Genomic DNA, 16471 nt, shown 5'->3' with positions numbered 1-16471 from the left:
GCTATTATGGGGAAAAAGTGTGAGTTTACTACCCCACTGTGCAGCCTTGTTTCCCAACATTTATCCTTTTCTACAATGGCTATGGAAGAATTATAAAACATAAATGATTCGCATCACACTTTTAGAGGACAAACAATAACCTTTAATTGTAGAAAGAATGTTTACATGTCCCAGCATCATAAAAGTGAAATAAAAAGGAGCTCAAGCAGGGAAAAACAAAAAAAACTACATGTATTACAAGAATGATTACAAAAATGTTAAACTTGCACCAGAAGGGTGTCTTCATAGGTCACAACGCAAAAATCTGACACAAAATGTTCTCAATGAATTTCCCCGTGGAGCATTTAACATTGACATTAACAGCAGTAATAAAAAAAGAAGAAAAAAAAAAAACTTCAAAACATAATTACAAGTTTCAGTGAACCGCGTCTTTTCACAGCAGCTGGCTGAACCGAGTCGGGGCGGGTGGTGTGTGGATCGGCGCTGGTGAACCATTTCAGACATTTACGCAGAGAGGTCGCTGCTGTTAAAACGGTCTTGGTCGTACACTTCTGCCACAACTTTGCGACCGCCGAACCAGCGGTCGTTGAGGGCCTGGATGGCTTTGTTCATCTCGGAGGCCATGGAAAACTCTACAAAGATTTTGACAATAATATCTGCGTCCTCCTCTTCGCCTTGCTTTTCCTGGTAAATGATGACTCTGTTGACGGAGCCAAACTTCCCGCACTCCTCCGTCACCTCGCCTTCCAGGTCGTCGTCGATGTCCTCTGGTCCGACCATGTTCCGGAGCACCATCACCGTGGACTGGAGCGCGACAGGATGACAGTTCAGCGAGTACGAATGAATTTTGATCGATTGAAAAGAGAAAAAAAAACCAAGGAAATTCCACCTCACCTCTGACTTTCTGAGCAGCTTCTGCATCACCATATGTCTGGCACTGCTGCCTGAGATGCTCATGTGCTCTTGGTCACTCAACATTTCCTGTCCTGTGCCATCCTGAAGCATCTCTTCCTTCTCCTCTTTCTTTTCTAGTTGGTTGGCGGCCCCGACTTGGTTGGACAGGACCGGCGGAGATGCGAGCACGGGGTTTACGAGACCAACCTGGGGAAGTACTGGTATGGGGGGGCGCACCGGAGTCACACCTGTTCAGAACAGATGAGGAACAGTCAGTGGGGCCGACCTTAAAACTCCTATTTCATTGAAGGAGAGGGTTGCGTCACAAAAGATTCTCACAATAAGTGTCAACCTAAAATCACTTATCCTTATTATTAATTGAAAAGAAATTGTGCCAAGACAGCTGTGAACGACTTATACTGGTTAACCTTGGAGCCGTGCAGAGCATGAAAACCAGGTGTAAAGTATGAAAAAAAAAGCGCATCCATTTCATTTCTGCATTTCAATATTGACAATTACCTATGATTTTTCTAGACAACTGTTAAATTACATTCACAGCACAGTTATTATATCAAAAGTCCAACTTAAAAAAGAGGGCTCTACTATCTAATGTGGTTTATTGTTAAAATGGAGAACCAAGTAGAAATAAGGACACGTGAACCCAGAGCCTGTTTTCTGAGCACTAGAGCTTTTTATTCTTTTGTTCCTAATGAGGGCAGAGCGGATGCAGCCATGGTGGAACAACACAACACTTTCTTCCCCTTTAGGAGCAGTCACTTTGTTGCCACTGAGCTTTTTCAGTTGCAAACCAACGAATCGGATTTAACAGAGAAAGAATTGACACAAGAATGAGTTCCTTAGAATACATTTTATACGAAATGTCAGAAATGGCATCTGTCGGTTTTACACTTTTTGCTCTGTATTTTACTCTTAGCTGTGGGATTTAACTACCCACCTGCGGTCATTATCACTACATGGACATTTTATCGTTTACTTGATATAAAAATGAGCACTCACTCGTGTTCTGGTACACACCTGTGATGACTCCTGGTGCCTGAGCAGCCATAACGGCCTGAGGTATTCCCATTTGCTGGCCAAGAAGTTGGGGCGCAGCTAACGCCCCCAAGACTGATGCGCCAGCTACAGCCTCCTTAAGAGAGGGGGGCCGAAGACATTAGGTAAGGGAAACACACAGAGCACAGCACAAGGCAGCACAGTCAACGATCACACAGCATGGCAAAGAGTGAGTTCAAACTTTCCTCTCTCTCCGTGAGAATCAGTGACACACAATCTGACTACATGCTGACAGCAACAGTCACTATTCTTGGCATGTCATATATATATATAAAACAATGTTTAGAAACTTGACAGTGATATAAGCATCTGAATAATCGGTAACTGTTCACACTATAAAATGACCTGTGTACAGTCTGTGCTAAGAGGAAAGACTGTTAGCACCTGATGAGTGAATGGGAGGAGCTTCAATAACGTTATAAGACAGTTAAAAAAACAAACAAACAAAAAAAAAAACTACAAGATTCAATGTGTGCACAGGTTCTGATTCTGTTTTCAAGACAAAATGATTATGGCCCAGATGTCTCAGGTTTCAGGGCTGCTAAACTGACCCTGCATCAGGGCAAGTACAGGTTTTTGGGATCTTTATAAAAACTGGCCTTCTCCCAGTCACCTTGGTAAATATTCTATGCCCATATATCTGTGCTGGTGTTTTATCTAGCTAGATCTGGGTTATATTTACCTGGAAGGCCATTAAATCCCTTTGGAAGGGATTCATACTTGCCTGGGCCGTTATCTTAGCGGTGGCTGCCGCTGCAGCCACAGCTGCAGCAGGCGGCAAACCACCTGGGGTTGTGGGGGTCAGTAAGGGCATGGGGGGGGTCACTGCTTTGCCCACCCGTAGATACTGACCCCCCAGGTCAAAGAGGTTCATAGAAGACACTGCATCCAGGGCTGACTGAGGCTTTTCATACTCTGTAAGGAAATACAACCCACAGTCAGTAGCAGAGCGACAGCAACAAGCAGGCGCGAGTGAACGAGAGCCCCCACGCTCACCGATGAAGCCAAAGCCTCTGTGTCGCCCTGTGGTGGGGTCTCTGGCTAACGTGCAAGACTTGATCCGTCCAAAGGCCTCAAACACACTCTTGATGTCGTCGTCCGACAGGTCGGGGTGGACGGACGCCACGTATATTCGGTTAAAGGCGCGTGCCTCCTCTGCCAGCTGGTCAATGATGGGTTGCGCCTGACCGATGTTACTTGGCCGCCCGACCTATAGCACAGATCACACCAGCACGACCTCTAAATAATTGGTTTGTTTGTATATTAACTAAGGACGCACTACCGCAAAGGCCTAAATCCCTCAACAACTAATTTTCAGCTGCAACCTAGTTTAGTGAAAGCCTATTGTCCTTCAACATGCAGTTCTTAGAACAGTGCATGTTATGAAATTACACCTGATTCAGTGGTTTTGGCATGTAAAGAAGTATTTTTATCTGTGGTTGCCATTGTTCGGATTATCTCAAAAATGAAAACAGCTAAAAAAAAATTTTTTTCTAAAAATGTAATCTGGTTTTTGAAAGAAATGCTTTATAATGATAAATTCATGATAAGATTGACTTCTCTCAACTTGATATTTAATTTAAAAAAAACCACTGATCAGAGAAACAATGTACATCTCGAGATTACTTTATTTGCATCAAAAATGCCACACAGATTTTTTGCAAAAGAGATCGGGCTTCCTAACCCTGGTTCTCGGGGAACACTATCCTGCATGTTTGGGATGTTTCCCTCTCCCAGCACACCTGATTCACATGAGCTGGTCATTTGAATCAGGTGTGTTGGAAGCGGGAAACATCCAAAACATGCAGGATAGTGTTCCCCGAGGACCAGGGTTGGGAAACCCTGAATTAGGGACAACAGCTCAATTTTAAAACACTATTTTTCTCTGAGTCGGTGTCGACACCAAAAACAGAGCATGTTAAATGGTGTGTGGCATGGCTACGCAGTTCTGATGGATCTTTCACTTTCATATATAAAAAAATAACTAAAAAGAGAAGTTCTTTATATCTTTATATAAGACGCAATTCTAACTGGGATCTGTACTACACATAAGGCGGCCAAGCAACACCAACCAGGCGCAGCCCATCATCAGCACATCATGGAGATAGGGCAGCGCCATGTACCACTGGGCATCCCCACTGGATTTGGTCACTTTATCGGCCTTGTTGACACCACAGAAGCATAGCAGACACACAAAGCAAACATACAGCACACAAAGCATACATCCACACATACAACACGCACCTGGAGATCAACAGAGACAGACAGGCAGAGAGGAATGTTAGTGCTTACATATTTAAAAATACTTTAATTACACAGATGATCAATCTCACAGGGTATTTATGTCACGGCCAAAAAATTCAATGTGAAATAAACCCATCATATTACCAATTGTACAATGTGTACTGCAGTGGGGACAACCCTGGACCTGGAGGGCCCCTGTTCTGCATGTTTAGAGGTCTCCTTGCTTAATTCAATCGTCCCTAAGCATCTAGGAAAGCCCAATAAGATGCTCCGCATTGCAATGAGGTGCGTCGGAAAGACGCCTGCATGGAGCAGGTGTCGTATGCGGACAGGGGCTCTTCAAGCACAAGATTGGACATCCCTAGTCTATCGTTTTCCGTTGTCCTGTAAGATGCCCCCAAATGACTTACCTTAATGTTTCGCCCCCCCAACATGACTGAGTTCATCTGCTCCAGAGCCAGCTGAGCAGCCTCTGGCACATCATACTCCACAAAGGCAAATCCCTGCAGTCAGATAAAATGTAGGAATAACAGAGCGAACCGCAAAAGGCAGTCTTCATTGCACTATCAAGACAGGAAAGAGCAAAAAAAGTAGCTAGAGAGTACTGACCTTGTGTTTCATCGTGACTGAATCCCAAGACATGTCAATACTCTTGATTGGGCCAAAGGGGGCAAAGGCTTGTCTGATGGTGTCCTCTCCAAGCTCATAGTATATGGAGCCGACATACACTCGACACATGATGGCCAGTGCACGCTGACGCTGAGCTGCCACCTGTCAACCAAGGAAAACACATAATAAGCATTAGAGAGTAAAAGAAAGGAGCACTAACACACACACACACACACACACACAATAAATGTGTATTTTCTACTGTACTTGCTTTCCCCAAAATTGTTAGAGGCCAATTGCTAGTTAAGGGTTCTGGACAGGTAAATGGGGAGAAATGGGATACTGTAATCAATGGACATAACTGGAAAAAAAAAAATACTAACATGAGTAACTTATTAAACACTGATATCACGGGAGGCAATTACATTATGGCCTCTTTTCTGTTACGTTTGAACAGACATATGGAGGAAAACACACTGAAGTGATTGACATGCACAGCCCTCACAAATATTTGGCTTCAGGAACTGACCTGTAGTCCAGGGATGCAAGTAAGGTAACAAAAGTAATCGTGGAGTTCAAACGAAATCCATACAAAGTCTTGATGAAAGCATGTCAAACTTTCTTCGTAAGCCTAAGGTGAGGTGACGGTTTAATCACCAAACGTTGTATTACTGATGCCTCTAAGACAGACTTGCTTCTGTTAATTTTATTGAGTCACCAACAAAAGTGAACGATGTCCTATTCGATAACATAGGGGAAACATGGCTTGTTTATTCAAAGAAGAAAAAAAAACTTGACTTTGAGATGGCCAAAAGATCCCTGTCTCAGCAGTTCTCTCATTTTTGGTCCATTAAAGGGATTGCTATCCCTCTTTTGTCCCATGCCAAGAGTTCTGTTTCTTTAAAACGTGGAAATGCATATTTTTCCAAAGAGATGTGACTTCTTTCACATTTAGACACCCTGCATAATGTCGTTCCAACCCGTTTGCAGCAGATACATCCTTGCTTAAAAAAAAAAAAAAAAAAAAAAAACTAAAGCAGTTGATCCCACTGCAACTTCAAAAAGCAAGGGAGTGCTTCAAAAGTTAAGAACAGCAGATTGCAGATGGGAGTCACAGTAGCGCTATCAGCAGAAAGCCACTTTGTCTGATAAAATATGCATTCTTTGGTGAGCCAAAAGGCAGGGAATGTTGCCAACGCAACCAGTAAAAGAAGGGTAACAGTCCTTTTTTTTCCATTGAGAATGCGCACAGAAAAAAAAATTTAATAATCTATTGACCGATTGTAAAGGTGAGAGAGGATCTCCAAAGCCCATTGTCACTGCTGCCATCTGAAAGACAGTAAAGATGAAAAAAGTGCTGAAAAGTAGGTTAGATATCCCTTAGCTTTGCTTTTTTCAAAAAGGTCATTGCTTTGATAGATAAAAGCGGTTAGGCTAAGTCTATATTCAGACCCTCTTTCTAAACAACATACAGATTGAGGATCTACTTTCTCTCTGTACACTACAAATCACCACACAGCAATAAACATGAGCAAGTCCCCTTTTAAAGTGCAAAGCAAGTAAACAATGATAACTGAAGCTTTCATGACGATCATCTCCATCTGAAAAAGAGCAGAAGCAAAAGCAAGCGCATATGCTCTACACATGTGTTCTCTGTAACAGCATGTGGAAGAAAAGAAAGGGGATCTCCGAAAGACCTAAGCCGAAACCCAAATTCAGATATAAGAGAAGCTTCAGATACTGATGCAAGAAGAGGCTACGGTATTCTGCCTAGTAAACAAGACTCACAGGTGACACGCGCATTACACACTTTGTTTGGTGGAGGAGCTAAACCGTTACACATCTCACCTGCAGGTTGGTGAGCTGCTGCTGCTGATGGGCAATGGTCTGCTTCACCAACACACTCTTAATGCTTTGTTCCATGGCATACTTCTTTGCCTGAGAGAAAAACAGAGTTAATAATCTCAGGCAAATACACCAAATATGTAACTCTGACAGATTATAAAACATATGTATTCGGGACATTAAATTACAAAGATATACACAAAATGGATCAATATTGTATTGTATTGACTTTACAATCTTTGTCATAAATTCAATCCAGTTTTTTTTTTTTTTTATTAAACTCCTGTACGTGACTTAAGGCAGGCTTTACAGATTTATCTAGAAAGTCTTACACACCAATTGCATAAAAGAAATCAAGTGACTGAGGCAAGTTAATGGCAACCCACTTTCTGATATACTGTAAACATACACCAAATTAGACTTAAAATATCATATAGTTACCAAACAGGTACTTTGAATGATTAGAATGAGTTTAATGAGCACATTTTTATGTGAAAATTTCAATATTACTATTATTTTATTACAGTAAAAAAATAAGATGTCTATTAAAATGCGGCAAAATTAAGTAGGTAAATAAGCCCCCCACAAGAAAAAAAAAATTTCAAAAAATATTACAACTAAAACTGGTTAATACAAGTGCCTCAGACTTTTGGCATTACCCAAATCCTACTTCAGATCTGCTTTCGTGTTAACTGTACCTCGACCATATGTTACATTTGTAAGCCTTGCAAGCACAATTTGCACACGAATGTGTTGTGTCTTCCTAAGTTGACTAAATAATACCAATTTTAATCTATAGTTTTTCTATTTTGTTATGTATTACTTGCTTACTATATGAAAATATGTTAATTGCACTGTAATACAATGTATGAGCCATATTAGGTTCAATAAGGTACAGTCTTTTTCTGTGTGAGATTGTACAAAGTAAATATCACAGGAAATAGGAAAGGTAGTGCAATGATAAAGAACAGAATGAAAGAAGAGAGGCAGGGGGACAGAGTTTCATACCCTCTGAAGTGCCTCCTGCTGCTCAGGGGTGAGAGGCGGCAGGCCAAGCTTGGAGCCTGTGCCCTGTCCATTCTCCATCGTCAGAGGTTCACCTCCCTGCAATCCAGTCATTACAATTCACATAAAAACCTAATTACCAGAACGTGCAGAAATATACTGTGCATTCGAAAACTACGTCATCTCAATATTAAATGGCCCATTCTGCAAAGAAATGGCACATAAAATCGAAAAACATGTTATATTGGAATAAACGAGTATGCAGACGGCCAGGTTTAAAGCGGGCCCACTCCTTACCTACGCAACCCGCTAATCGCTGGGTCCACCAGACTGAGACAGGGAAGCCCCCAAGGGGAAGAGCACTGATGGGGAAGCTTTAACAATTCAACAATTTCTAGGGGAAATAAAAAATGCCTTCAGACTAGCAATAAAAGAAAACATTACAATGTTCAAGCAGCCAGCCCGCCTGTGTACCGATGGCGTGGTGCGCGTGAATGCTAATGATGGCGAACATCCTAGCCGATGTTAACACAGTAAGAGTCACAGTTAAAGGTTATTGGTGAACCTTGGCTAACGAAATGTTTCCCTAAAGTCACAACGAAAATGAAATGCAACAATACCTCAGTCAAGTTACAGGTTAAACTGCCCCAAAAGCGCGGCATAAGTAACAAGGCCTGGCTTCTCGCTAGCTCAGTTATCGACGTTGCTAAGCTAATATGAGCTAGCGCATTGTAGTCTCGACTATGGCGCGTAAAACGAGCCGCGGCTCCCCCAGCGCGAGCGCAATCTACAGATTTAGCACCATGAAATCGTAACATGCGTCGTGTAGTACACGCGTAATGCGCTTCTACATCTGAAATAACGAAAATGTGATTATTTATTTGAATGAATGTATTTACCGCAGTCCCCGTTACCGCCATGAAGCACACCTTCCCGGAGAGGCCCTCGAATCGCACCACTCGCGAGACTTAACCGGGTTCAATGAAAGATGTCGCGAGACACAAAATCCTTGCGATGACGTAGTTTTCAATTCAAGTATGCTCTCAAGTTTCGGTCAGTATTCTTTATTAAATAAATGTTTTAAAATTAAATTACTGTAAATTAATGCAAAAAAATGGCATTTTATTTAGGGTTTGGTACTCCTTTTTTACTTTTCCGTACTTCTTATAAAGCAGGAACAAATATATCAAATCAATAGAAACAAAGAACATAATTGCTTTCTGTTTGGGGAATTAACATTTAGAGCCCCTGATGGGCTTTCATTGTTTCCTTTGGGTTTTGTTTTTTTTTTTTTTTGCTTTAGTCTTGAGAGGTTGCCCCACTTCAAGTCAATAATATTGGCATCATACAATCAAATTTCTACTTTGTTCCGTTTCCAATAAAAAAAAAAAAACACACATACTTTTACGATGTGACATCCTTTCTCCTTGTTATATTTACTTACAGGATTTAGTATGCAAAGTAAATATAGACGACAATTCTTCCCTTCACATACATTATTTTTAGAGAACACATTACTGGAGAGAAATGACAGATGTAACCCAGCAAATTAATGTATCTGATGAATAATTGCACACATACCAAACATGTTCCATCTTGTTTATTGTCATATAATTAATTGCAGTAGCTACAATATTTAACAAAAGTTTAAGTTGAACACATCCAAAGGCAAGTCTCCTTTAACAAAATCACAAGAAAAAATAAAATAAGACTGATATGATTTTTTTTTTTTTTTTTTTTTGTCATAATGCTTGGACAGTCTACACATTCATTTTCTTGGTCAGATTCCCCCTGGAACTGAGCTGTGACTGAAAAAGGCAAAATGCAAAGTTTCGAATGGTTGCAGGCTATTAAGACATGCAGCTTACAAGATCAAATGAGAGCAACAGTGGCACTGCTTTGCATTGAATTTACATCCATAATAAACCATTGGGCAGCTACAAACAAATATGTACACCATAGCCTATAGTAGAAGACCCTCCTGAAGAATTTCTGTCATTGGTAAGTAGGCCTGACACAGTCAAATTAGTAAAGACTGTACAGCAGTACAACTGTTATAAAACTGTAACCTTCCAGATCCAGAAAACAAATAGAGCAGAGCACACCGAATCTGACAAACGAGCATATTGCTGAGGAGTAATCAGACGATTCACACTATCCTTTTTTTTTTTTCTAAATAGATTTTCATTGTCTTGCTCAGGAAAAATCCACCCAATTACCGTTCACGTTTCCAAGAATGGGCTGGACTGAAAAATGTGGCTCTGCAATGCTGCATTCTGCCGTTGTGTTTGCGTGGGTGGCCATACAATCATTTTCAGAGTTCGTACAGATGCTGTCTGAGTGGACTTGGCAGTACATGCAGGTCTGAGAGGAGACAGATTTCGAAAGCAGGAGATTTCTCTTTTGCATCCTTTGTTTTATCATCAGTAGATCAGGAGCAGACGCCAGGTGAAAAAGCTCAGCTTGAAAGTAAAATCCTATAAAACGTCAACTATTTTTTTCTTTTTTTCAATTTTTTGGGTAGATTTTTCCTTTTGAAGATCTCTAGATATTTACAAAAAAAAAAAAAGGGGGGGGGCTTAAGAAAATATTCCCAGATAGTTTACGAAATTAAAAGTACAGCAGTAATCCTCATTCAACATTCTGGCTTTTTTATATATATATATATATATATATATATATAAATTCAATTGTTGGATTAATGAACATTTCTTATTAGGTATGGGGTCATATTTTTAACCTATAAACTGATACATTCCAATTTTTGAACTCAGGTTGAAGCTGTTTTCATTATGATTCAGACTACAGCAGCAGAGATTAAAACCATTTCATTGCTAAGCCAAGCAGAGCTGCTTCACTCTGTAAACTCATGAGGAAGTAGCCCGTCCGAAAGACTATCCGATTTTAAAAGTTTAAATCAACCAAAAACAGTCAAATTGCGGTTCAGTTTGTTGCAATTTCAGGTGGAAATTTTGTCCAAAGTACATTGCCATGTCAGGCACTTTGCAAGTCTTTGGCTTTCAGAACACGATGACAGGGAAAACCCTTAAGAGCACAACAGGCTAAAGAGAGAGGCGTCATCTCACTGTCCGTCACTGCATTTAACACGCGACATGTCTAGCTCGCAGAGAATTAGCCTTTAACTCAAGAGTTTTGGTGCGGTGTGTCATTTTGCAGGCCAGAAACACAAAGGAAAACCAAAAACAGCAACTCACAGGCTTGTGCAATGTTTCTGTTGTTCACAGTTGTACACAAAAAAAATAAATAAGTCAACTGATTTAAGTATTAACAGTGCATGTAGGACGGAATATCAAATTCCTATAAGAGAGGGAGGTTTTAGTCATTTACTGTTTATGAATAAAAGGAAATATCACACGTTATGGATGGGAATTGGATGCAAACAAGGCTCGGAGCAATAAAAAGTCCTTTTGAAAGCATTAGCTGCGGCATTCGAAGGTAAAACGTATCTGTTCTTTAAAGTGGCATTATGAAAAAAAAAAAAACGCAGTTGTCAAGATATCTTTAAGGCATGGCAGCCCTTCTGAGCAGGGAGTTTGTCAATGTTCCACTGCTCTGTGGGGTTTGTGGACGTAGCCGTGATGTCTCTGGTCCTCCAACCAGAGGTGCGTTCGGTTTCTCTCTCTCTCTCTCTCAGCTGCTCGCCCGTTTCCTTCCTTCTTCACTGGGATGATTTGCTGCCCGTCGAGGCTCAGCGGTCCGTCTGTGTTTGTCCCCAGCTGGGTCAGCTCCTTCTGCTCCCTCGGTGCCCGGCTGTGTGATCCCGCCCCGCCGCCTCCGCCGCCGTGGTCAATGCCCCGGGCCCCTCCGTCTGGGCCGGCCGCTGTCGTGACCCCCGTCCTCACTGCGTACTCCCAGAGGTGAGCACTCGGACCCGGTGGCGGCTGATGGCGTCCTCCAGGAACCCCGCCACCTTCTCACTGTCCTCCTACAAAGCACACGGCATTAAGGAGAGAGAAACACACACATTCATAGAAACGGAAATTAATACAATATCAGACCTGCCAACCTTGGTTAAATTTTTTGAGTACCACTTGCCGGAAAATTTGTCGACCGGGGGGGGGGGGGGGGGGGGGGGGGGGGCTGTCAGTTTTAAGTTCTCATGTGGTTCTTTAATTTGTTTATTGGCAAAGATTTAACAGATCTTTTTCTGATACACATTACATTGCGGCTGACCGTACACGTTGTCCCCAGAAAAGAGCTTCAAAATGCTTCTACATGTCCTTTAACTAAGCATTTTTTGCTGTGTGTGTGCGCATGCGTGCGCGTGTGTGTTCCATTACTAAAACCTTTATAAAGCCGTGAATACGGTGTTTCAAATTAACTGGTGTCCTTGTTACCTGGTGACCGACTTCCTTTAGCATTTCCTGCTGCTGCTGCTAAGTAGCCGCAGATGTTGAAATCAGACTAATAAAAGGTCTGACGCGACTTTTTGTCTGGTTTTTAATATCTATCAGCAACAAGGGACGTGAAAGAAACCCAGTCGCCAGTTAAAAGGGACTCAGTTCTTCCAAAACACCGGCTCCGCTCCGGTTTCGCGACACTCCTCCTCCGCTAGTTAGCTGCTGCGTTCAGGTGACTGGAACTGCTGCGGAAAAGTGAAACTCGGTCGTTAACACGAAAGCAGCAGAGACAGCTGGACTCAGGAGGGACTCAGGAGACACGTGAAGGAAGCGAGGACAATTTACACAAAGGAACGACTCTCAGGCAGCTGTGAACCGGCTTTCGTCGTTCACTTGAAAGAGCCGTTCAAACGAACGACTCGTTCATTGAACGTCGCAGCACTACGAGGGTAGCACATGTGTTTCCTCCTGGTTCCATAGCTGCGGCGCACCAGCCTAATTTACCGGTATTTTTTTTCCGCGTGACAAATACAATGTGTGCCGTGAATGTGTGACAACACACCGAAATGCGTGACACTTCAGAGCCCTGCTGCTGCATCGTGTTGTCAGACATGAGAACGTCCACGGTCCGCATTTATAACAGCGCTCACAGACGTCTGCAGCTTTTTGCGTAGTTTAATGAGGCGGAGCGTACCAGCGTATTTTGATGTCAAATTGCGTGCCTGCTACGCAAAATGCGTACAGGTTGGCAGGTCTGCAATATAGAAACGTGTAAATATTTCAGAAGTATAAACAGCAAGGGGAAAAAAAGCCCAGTAATGTTGATTTTGGAGAAAACTGAAGAGTCTTTACCTCATTAATGAAGGCGTAGTGAACAAGTTCACTGGCAAGGTCTTTGGAGGAGTCCGCTGAAAATTACACACAAGATGTTTTCAAAAGACATTACTTACACCATTCAGACCTTCAATATCCAAAAATAACTTTTTGAGACATTTGTAGTATTTGCAGGAACTGTTTCGAATTCCTATTTAGCAAAAAAATAAACTGTGTGGGAAGCAGATAGTTTGGAGAAGTTATAAAGTGTGTTATACAGTGTGCCGAGTATGGATTTTCTTCTGGTTTAAATCAGAAAAAGAGAAATAAAGAATAACAGGCGATGTGGATGACTTACTTGGTAGGATGTCACAGCTAAGCTGCCGATGAAGTTTGTCATCCATCCTCAGAAACAAGGACAGCTAAGAGAGGATAAAGTCAGAATGTCATTAGACTAAGCTTGAGTTGAGGATGAAGGGATTTACAAACAATTTTATGAGTGTAGTGAAGTGTTATTTTTGGTTGTAGCATTTGACTCAAGACTCATGCACAATTTACAATCAATTAAGTTGATAATAATAATAGAATATATAGTAGTCTTTCCACCTTTAAAAGCTATGATATTGACAAAAAGACCAGTGTGCCTAAAAATTAAGGATCAAACTGTAAATTGCTAGTACTGAAATGATGGAAGTGCCTGTAATAGTTGGACTCACGTGCGTTTTGGTCCCTTCTTCATTTGACTCCAAGTTACACTGCATCTGAACAACCTACAAATGAAAAAAGCACTTCAGTTAGGGCAGAACAGTAACAGCACATTAAAGTTATTATGGTGTGATGAAAGGATCCTGTTTTGATTTTAAGAAAAATGCATACAATTTGGAAATTTGAAACTCAAACACTTGTAATTTTTTTTTTCACAGTTTTAATCACAGTACACGGAAAACAGTTGGCGTCAAGTTGTGCAGAATTAATCCAAAGCATTCTTGTGAAAACTGGTGATGATTGAAATAAAATGCTGTAAAACCAAAGTGCCCCACTATAATGGTGCACTGGTTTGCTGTGGCAACTCCTAAAATCCAAACAGTCCCTCTTAAAATGTAATTAGACCAGTATGACAGGCAGTAAATGGGTTAACCACCGAGGCAGCAATCTTACATCATTCATGACATATTGCCGTTTGTAGACTGTAAACAGAAGCCTCACAGGGAATGTTTTATCCAGCATCGTGCAGCCTGGTTTCCACATGCGGGCTCACACTTTATCACACGTGCACACGCAGTGTGTGTGAAAGGCTCACCTTCCTGGTCTCTGTCTCCTGGGGCTCAGGAGTCGGTGTCTTGACCGTCTCCACCTGCTCCTGAGACAAGGACAGCGCTCGAGGGACAGGGTGAGGCCGAGACGAGGCGAAGTTCATCAAGGGGTAAATCCCGTTCCTGAAGATAGATCAGACAAATGTTAGACTAAACTCAACTCAGAGTAAGTTATACTGATCTAACACAAGTAACTCCACTTACTTGACATCCTCCAGGAACTTGTCGAGCTCCAACGGAGAAACATGGGAGTACCTGGAGGACAGCCGGGAGCACAGTCAGTGTGGTTCTTGGTGGGTCATGTCATGTTCATGAAGAGAAAGTGCAGCAGTTATTTGATTTTACTTGAGCTGAACTCCCTGACGATCATCGTGTTTGATCTCTGCCATGATGGCGTTGGGGTCAAACGATTTGGTTTTCTCTTCCACGCAGTTCTCAGGAAGCAAATCTGGGGATGCAACACAAGTTTGAGAATCATTAGAAACTGTTATTTTTTTCCTCTTTTGTCAAGAAAAGAACAAATGAAAACTTATTTTCCTGGTCCTATCATTTAAAACCCGACAGTTTAGGATAAAATTCACTGTCTTACATCTAAAATGTGCTTGACACAATCACGGACAGCACTGCCAAAGTCAGTGATTTTCATGAGAAAGCCTTGGCACGTGAAGAGACACTCACACTGGTTGTTGATGAGGCAGTGGGCAGCAAGCAGTTTGAGGGAGTGGACCTCGAACAGGACGCGGTGGAACAGGAGGTCGTGAGCAGTCGGCCGAAGTTTGGCTTCATGGCACAAACACGACTGAGTGAACTCCTGCAGAAAGCAACAGGCCACTCAGCGTAACCAGCATGACCCAGTTTACTCAGCGCCACTCTGCTCTGCTCACTCCATTTCCGGCTTCTTTTTTATCTTATTGAACCACACGCACACACACACACAGAAACACACACACACAAACTGCACAAAGTCCCAGTATTTACCCTGAAATAAACATGGATGCAAGGTGGTGTGTGTAGGCGAGTGTTAATACAGCAATGTGGGACAGTTTGTCTTTTTCCACTGCTGTATATTGAGGCCATGCAGTATTTTTGAGACTCACTCTCATGAGAGGGTCTTCCAGAGATTGACCCGCACTGGATATGGCCTCTTTGGACACTGCAGTGTCTCCGTTGGCTTGGATCTCCAGTACCGCCATCTGCAGATACAAATATTCTGTTAACACACCGAATAAAATACAGTGCAAAGGAAATCTTATGGATTGGTTTCTCTCACCTCCAGAGCACAGATGCCAAAGGAGAAAATGTCTATAGAGTAATCGTCTTCACTAGCTGGAAGACATGAGCAGAAGTAGAGGGTCAAACACAGAATTAATAAGAAGTTTATGCATTTGAGCCAATACAAGTAAATCCAGAGCAGCGAGTATTCAAAGAGGGAGCCACTGAGCTTCAATCAGGTCTGGAGGATAAAACTATTCATTATTTTATCAAAACATACATTGTTAAAACCTGAAATATACACAACAATGATTAAATGCAAATTAACTCCCGTGACAGATGAGACAGATGGTCACGCTCTCAAATTCACAGATGAAGGGAAAAAAAAAAAAAAAAAAAAAAAGCTGCTTTCACACTTACATCCATATTCAGGAGCAAAAAAGTGAAGGTTTCTTTGTTCGTCGCGGTGCTGTCTTCCTTTACCGTGCACGTTGGCATCTGGAAACACTGGTCAGAGAAACAACAGAGCGCAGACACGTGAGATACACAGACAGATGGATATACGCTAATGAAAATATCACCCCAAAATAACGGATTTCTCACCATTAACAAATAGCCGATGCCACACTGTGGAAAAAACAGAACAAATTAAATATTACTTAGGTTTTATAAAGCTCCATTAAAATCCTTACAACTCATTGAGGTGGGCTCTGAGACGGGGACTAAAAGAGGCCAATACAGGCTGCAGTAGCGTGAAGAGCCCTGCTGGGAGCAGACCTGAGCCGATCTTGATGAGGCCGTTGTGCTGAATGAAGATGGTGTCACATGTCAGGTTGCCATGGATGATTGGTGGGTCACAGGAGTGTAGGTAACTGAAAGCAAACAGTCAAATCCATTTCGTTAATGCTCTGCCTGCACTGACACACATCTCTCACGCTATAATCCGCCGGAAAAGGATGTCGGTCCGTACCTGAGTGCAGAGAGAATCTGGGTGCACCATCGTTTCCAGGCCTAAAATAGACAGAACTGTGTTGTATTCAATTATGCATGTAAAATAGGCCGGAGTAGCTCATGGTTTGCATTTAAAAAATAAATAAAAAT

General features: G+C 42.0%; 2 protein-coding genes across 6 annotated transcripts in view; both read right to left on the bottom strand.

Moving 5' to 3' along the window:
• Window positions 1–402: 402 nt before the first annotated feature.
• Window positions 403–8641, bottom strand: LOC115394294 (poly(U)-binding-splicing factor PUF60). Of its 5 annotated transcripts, XM_030099582.1 has the most exons (12): window positions 8571–8641; window positions 7969–8065; window positions 7675–7770; window positions 6670–6759; window positions 6100–6150; window positions 4822–4983; window positions 4623–4715; window positions 2965–3178; window positions 2651–2883; window positions 1930–2044; window positions 895–1142; window positions 403–804 (listed from the first exon to the last, which is right to left on the bottom strand). In XM_030099582.1, the coding sequence occupies exons 3-12, from the start codon at window positions 7750–7752 to the stop codon at window positions 505–507; spliced, it is 1584 nt and encodes a 527-aa protein (XP_029955442.1). In that variant the 5' UTR covers window positions 7753–7770; window positions 7969–8065; window positions 8571–8641; the 3' UTR covers window positions 403–504. The 5 variants fall into 5 exon arrangements, with proteins under 5 accessions (XP_029955442.1, XP_029955440.1, XP_029955441.1 ...); XM_030099580.1 differs by lacking the exon at window positions 7969–8065 and having other exon boundaries at window positions 8571–8629; XM_030099581.1 differs by lacking the exons at window positions 7969–8065; window positions 8571–8641 and having other exon boundaries at window positions 2693–2883; window positions 7675–7789.
• Window positions 8642–9258: 617 nt separating this feature from the next.
• The window catches only part of nrbp2b (nuclear receptor binding protein 2b), a 32082-nt gene continuing 24869 nt past the window's right edge, over window positions 9259–16471 (bottom strand). The window contains exons 6-19 of the mRNA XM_030099730.1: window positions 16341–16381; window positions 16148–16242; window positions 15974–15997; window positions 15791–15877; window positions 15429–15484; window positions 15256–15351; window positions 14837–14969; window positions 14504–14606; window positions 14363–14413; window positions 14146–14281; window positions 13562–13615; window positions 13204–13267; window positions 12885–12940; window positions 9259–11617 (exon numbers count right to left, since the gene is read on the bottom strand). Of these exons, the coding sequence (XP_029955590.1) occupies window positions 11531–11617; window positions 12885–12940; window positions 13204–13267; window positions 13562–13615; window positions 14146–14281; window positions 14363–14413; window positions 14504–14606; window positions 14837–14969; window positions 15256–15351; window positions 15429–15484; window positions 15791–15877; window positions 15974–15997; window positions 16148–16242; window positions 16341–16381 (1083 nt within the window). The 3' untranslated portion in view covers window positions 9259–11530. The remainder of the gene's footprint in view (window positions 11618–12884; window positions 12941–13203; window positions 13268–13561; window positions 13616–14145; window positions 14282–14362; window positions 14414–14503; window positions 14607–14836; window positions 14970–15255; window positions 15352–15428; window positions 15485–15790; window positions 15878–15973; window positions 15998–16147; window positions 16243–16340; window positions 16382–16471) is intronic.

This window comes from Salarias fasciatus, chromosome 9, assembly GCF_902148845.1.
Source record: "Salarias fasciatus chromosome 9, fSalaFa1.1, whole genome shotgun sequence".
In the NCBI taxonomy this organism is placed as follows: Eukaryota; Metazoa; Chordata; class Actinopteri; order Blenniiformes; family Blenniidae; genus Salarias; species Salarias fasciatus.
The sequence above is the reverse complement of the archived record's forward strand: the minus strand, read 5'-3'. Positions and strand labels throughout refer to the sequence as shown.

Coding starts and splice junctions, on each gene's coding strand:
- LOC115394294 (XM_030099580.1), bottom strand. CDS start 8,591: ATGGCGGTAACGGGGACTGCG. Junction 2,884..2,964: donor CAGAGGCTTTGGCTTCATCG/GTGAGCGTGGGG, acceptor ATTTCCTTACAG/AGTATGAAAAGCCTCAGTCA. Junction 1,143..1,929: donor GGCACCAGGAGTCATCACAG/GTGTGTACCAGA, acceptor TGTTCTGAACAG/GTGTGACTCCGGTGCGCCCC.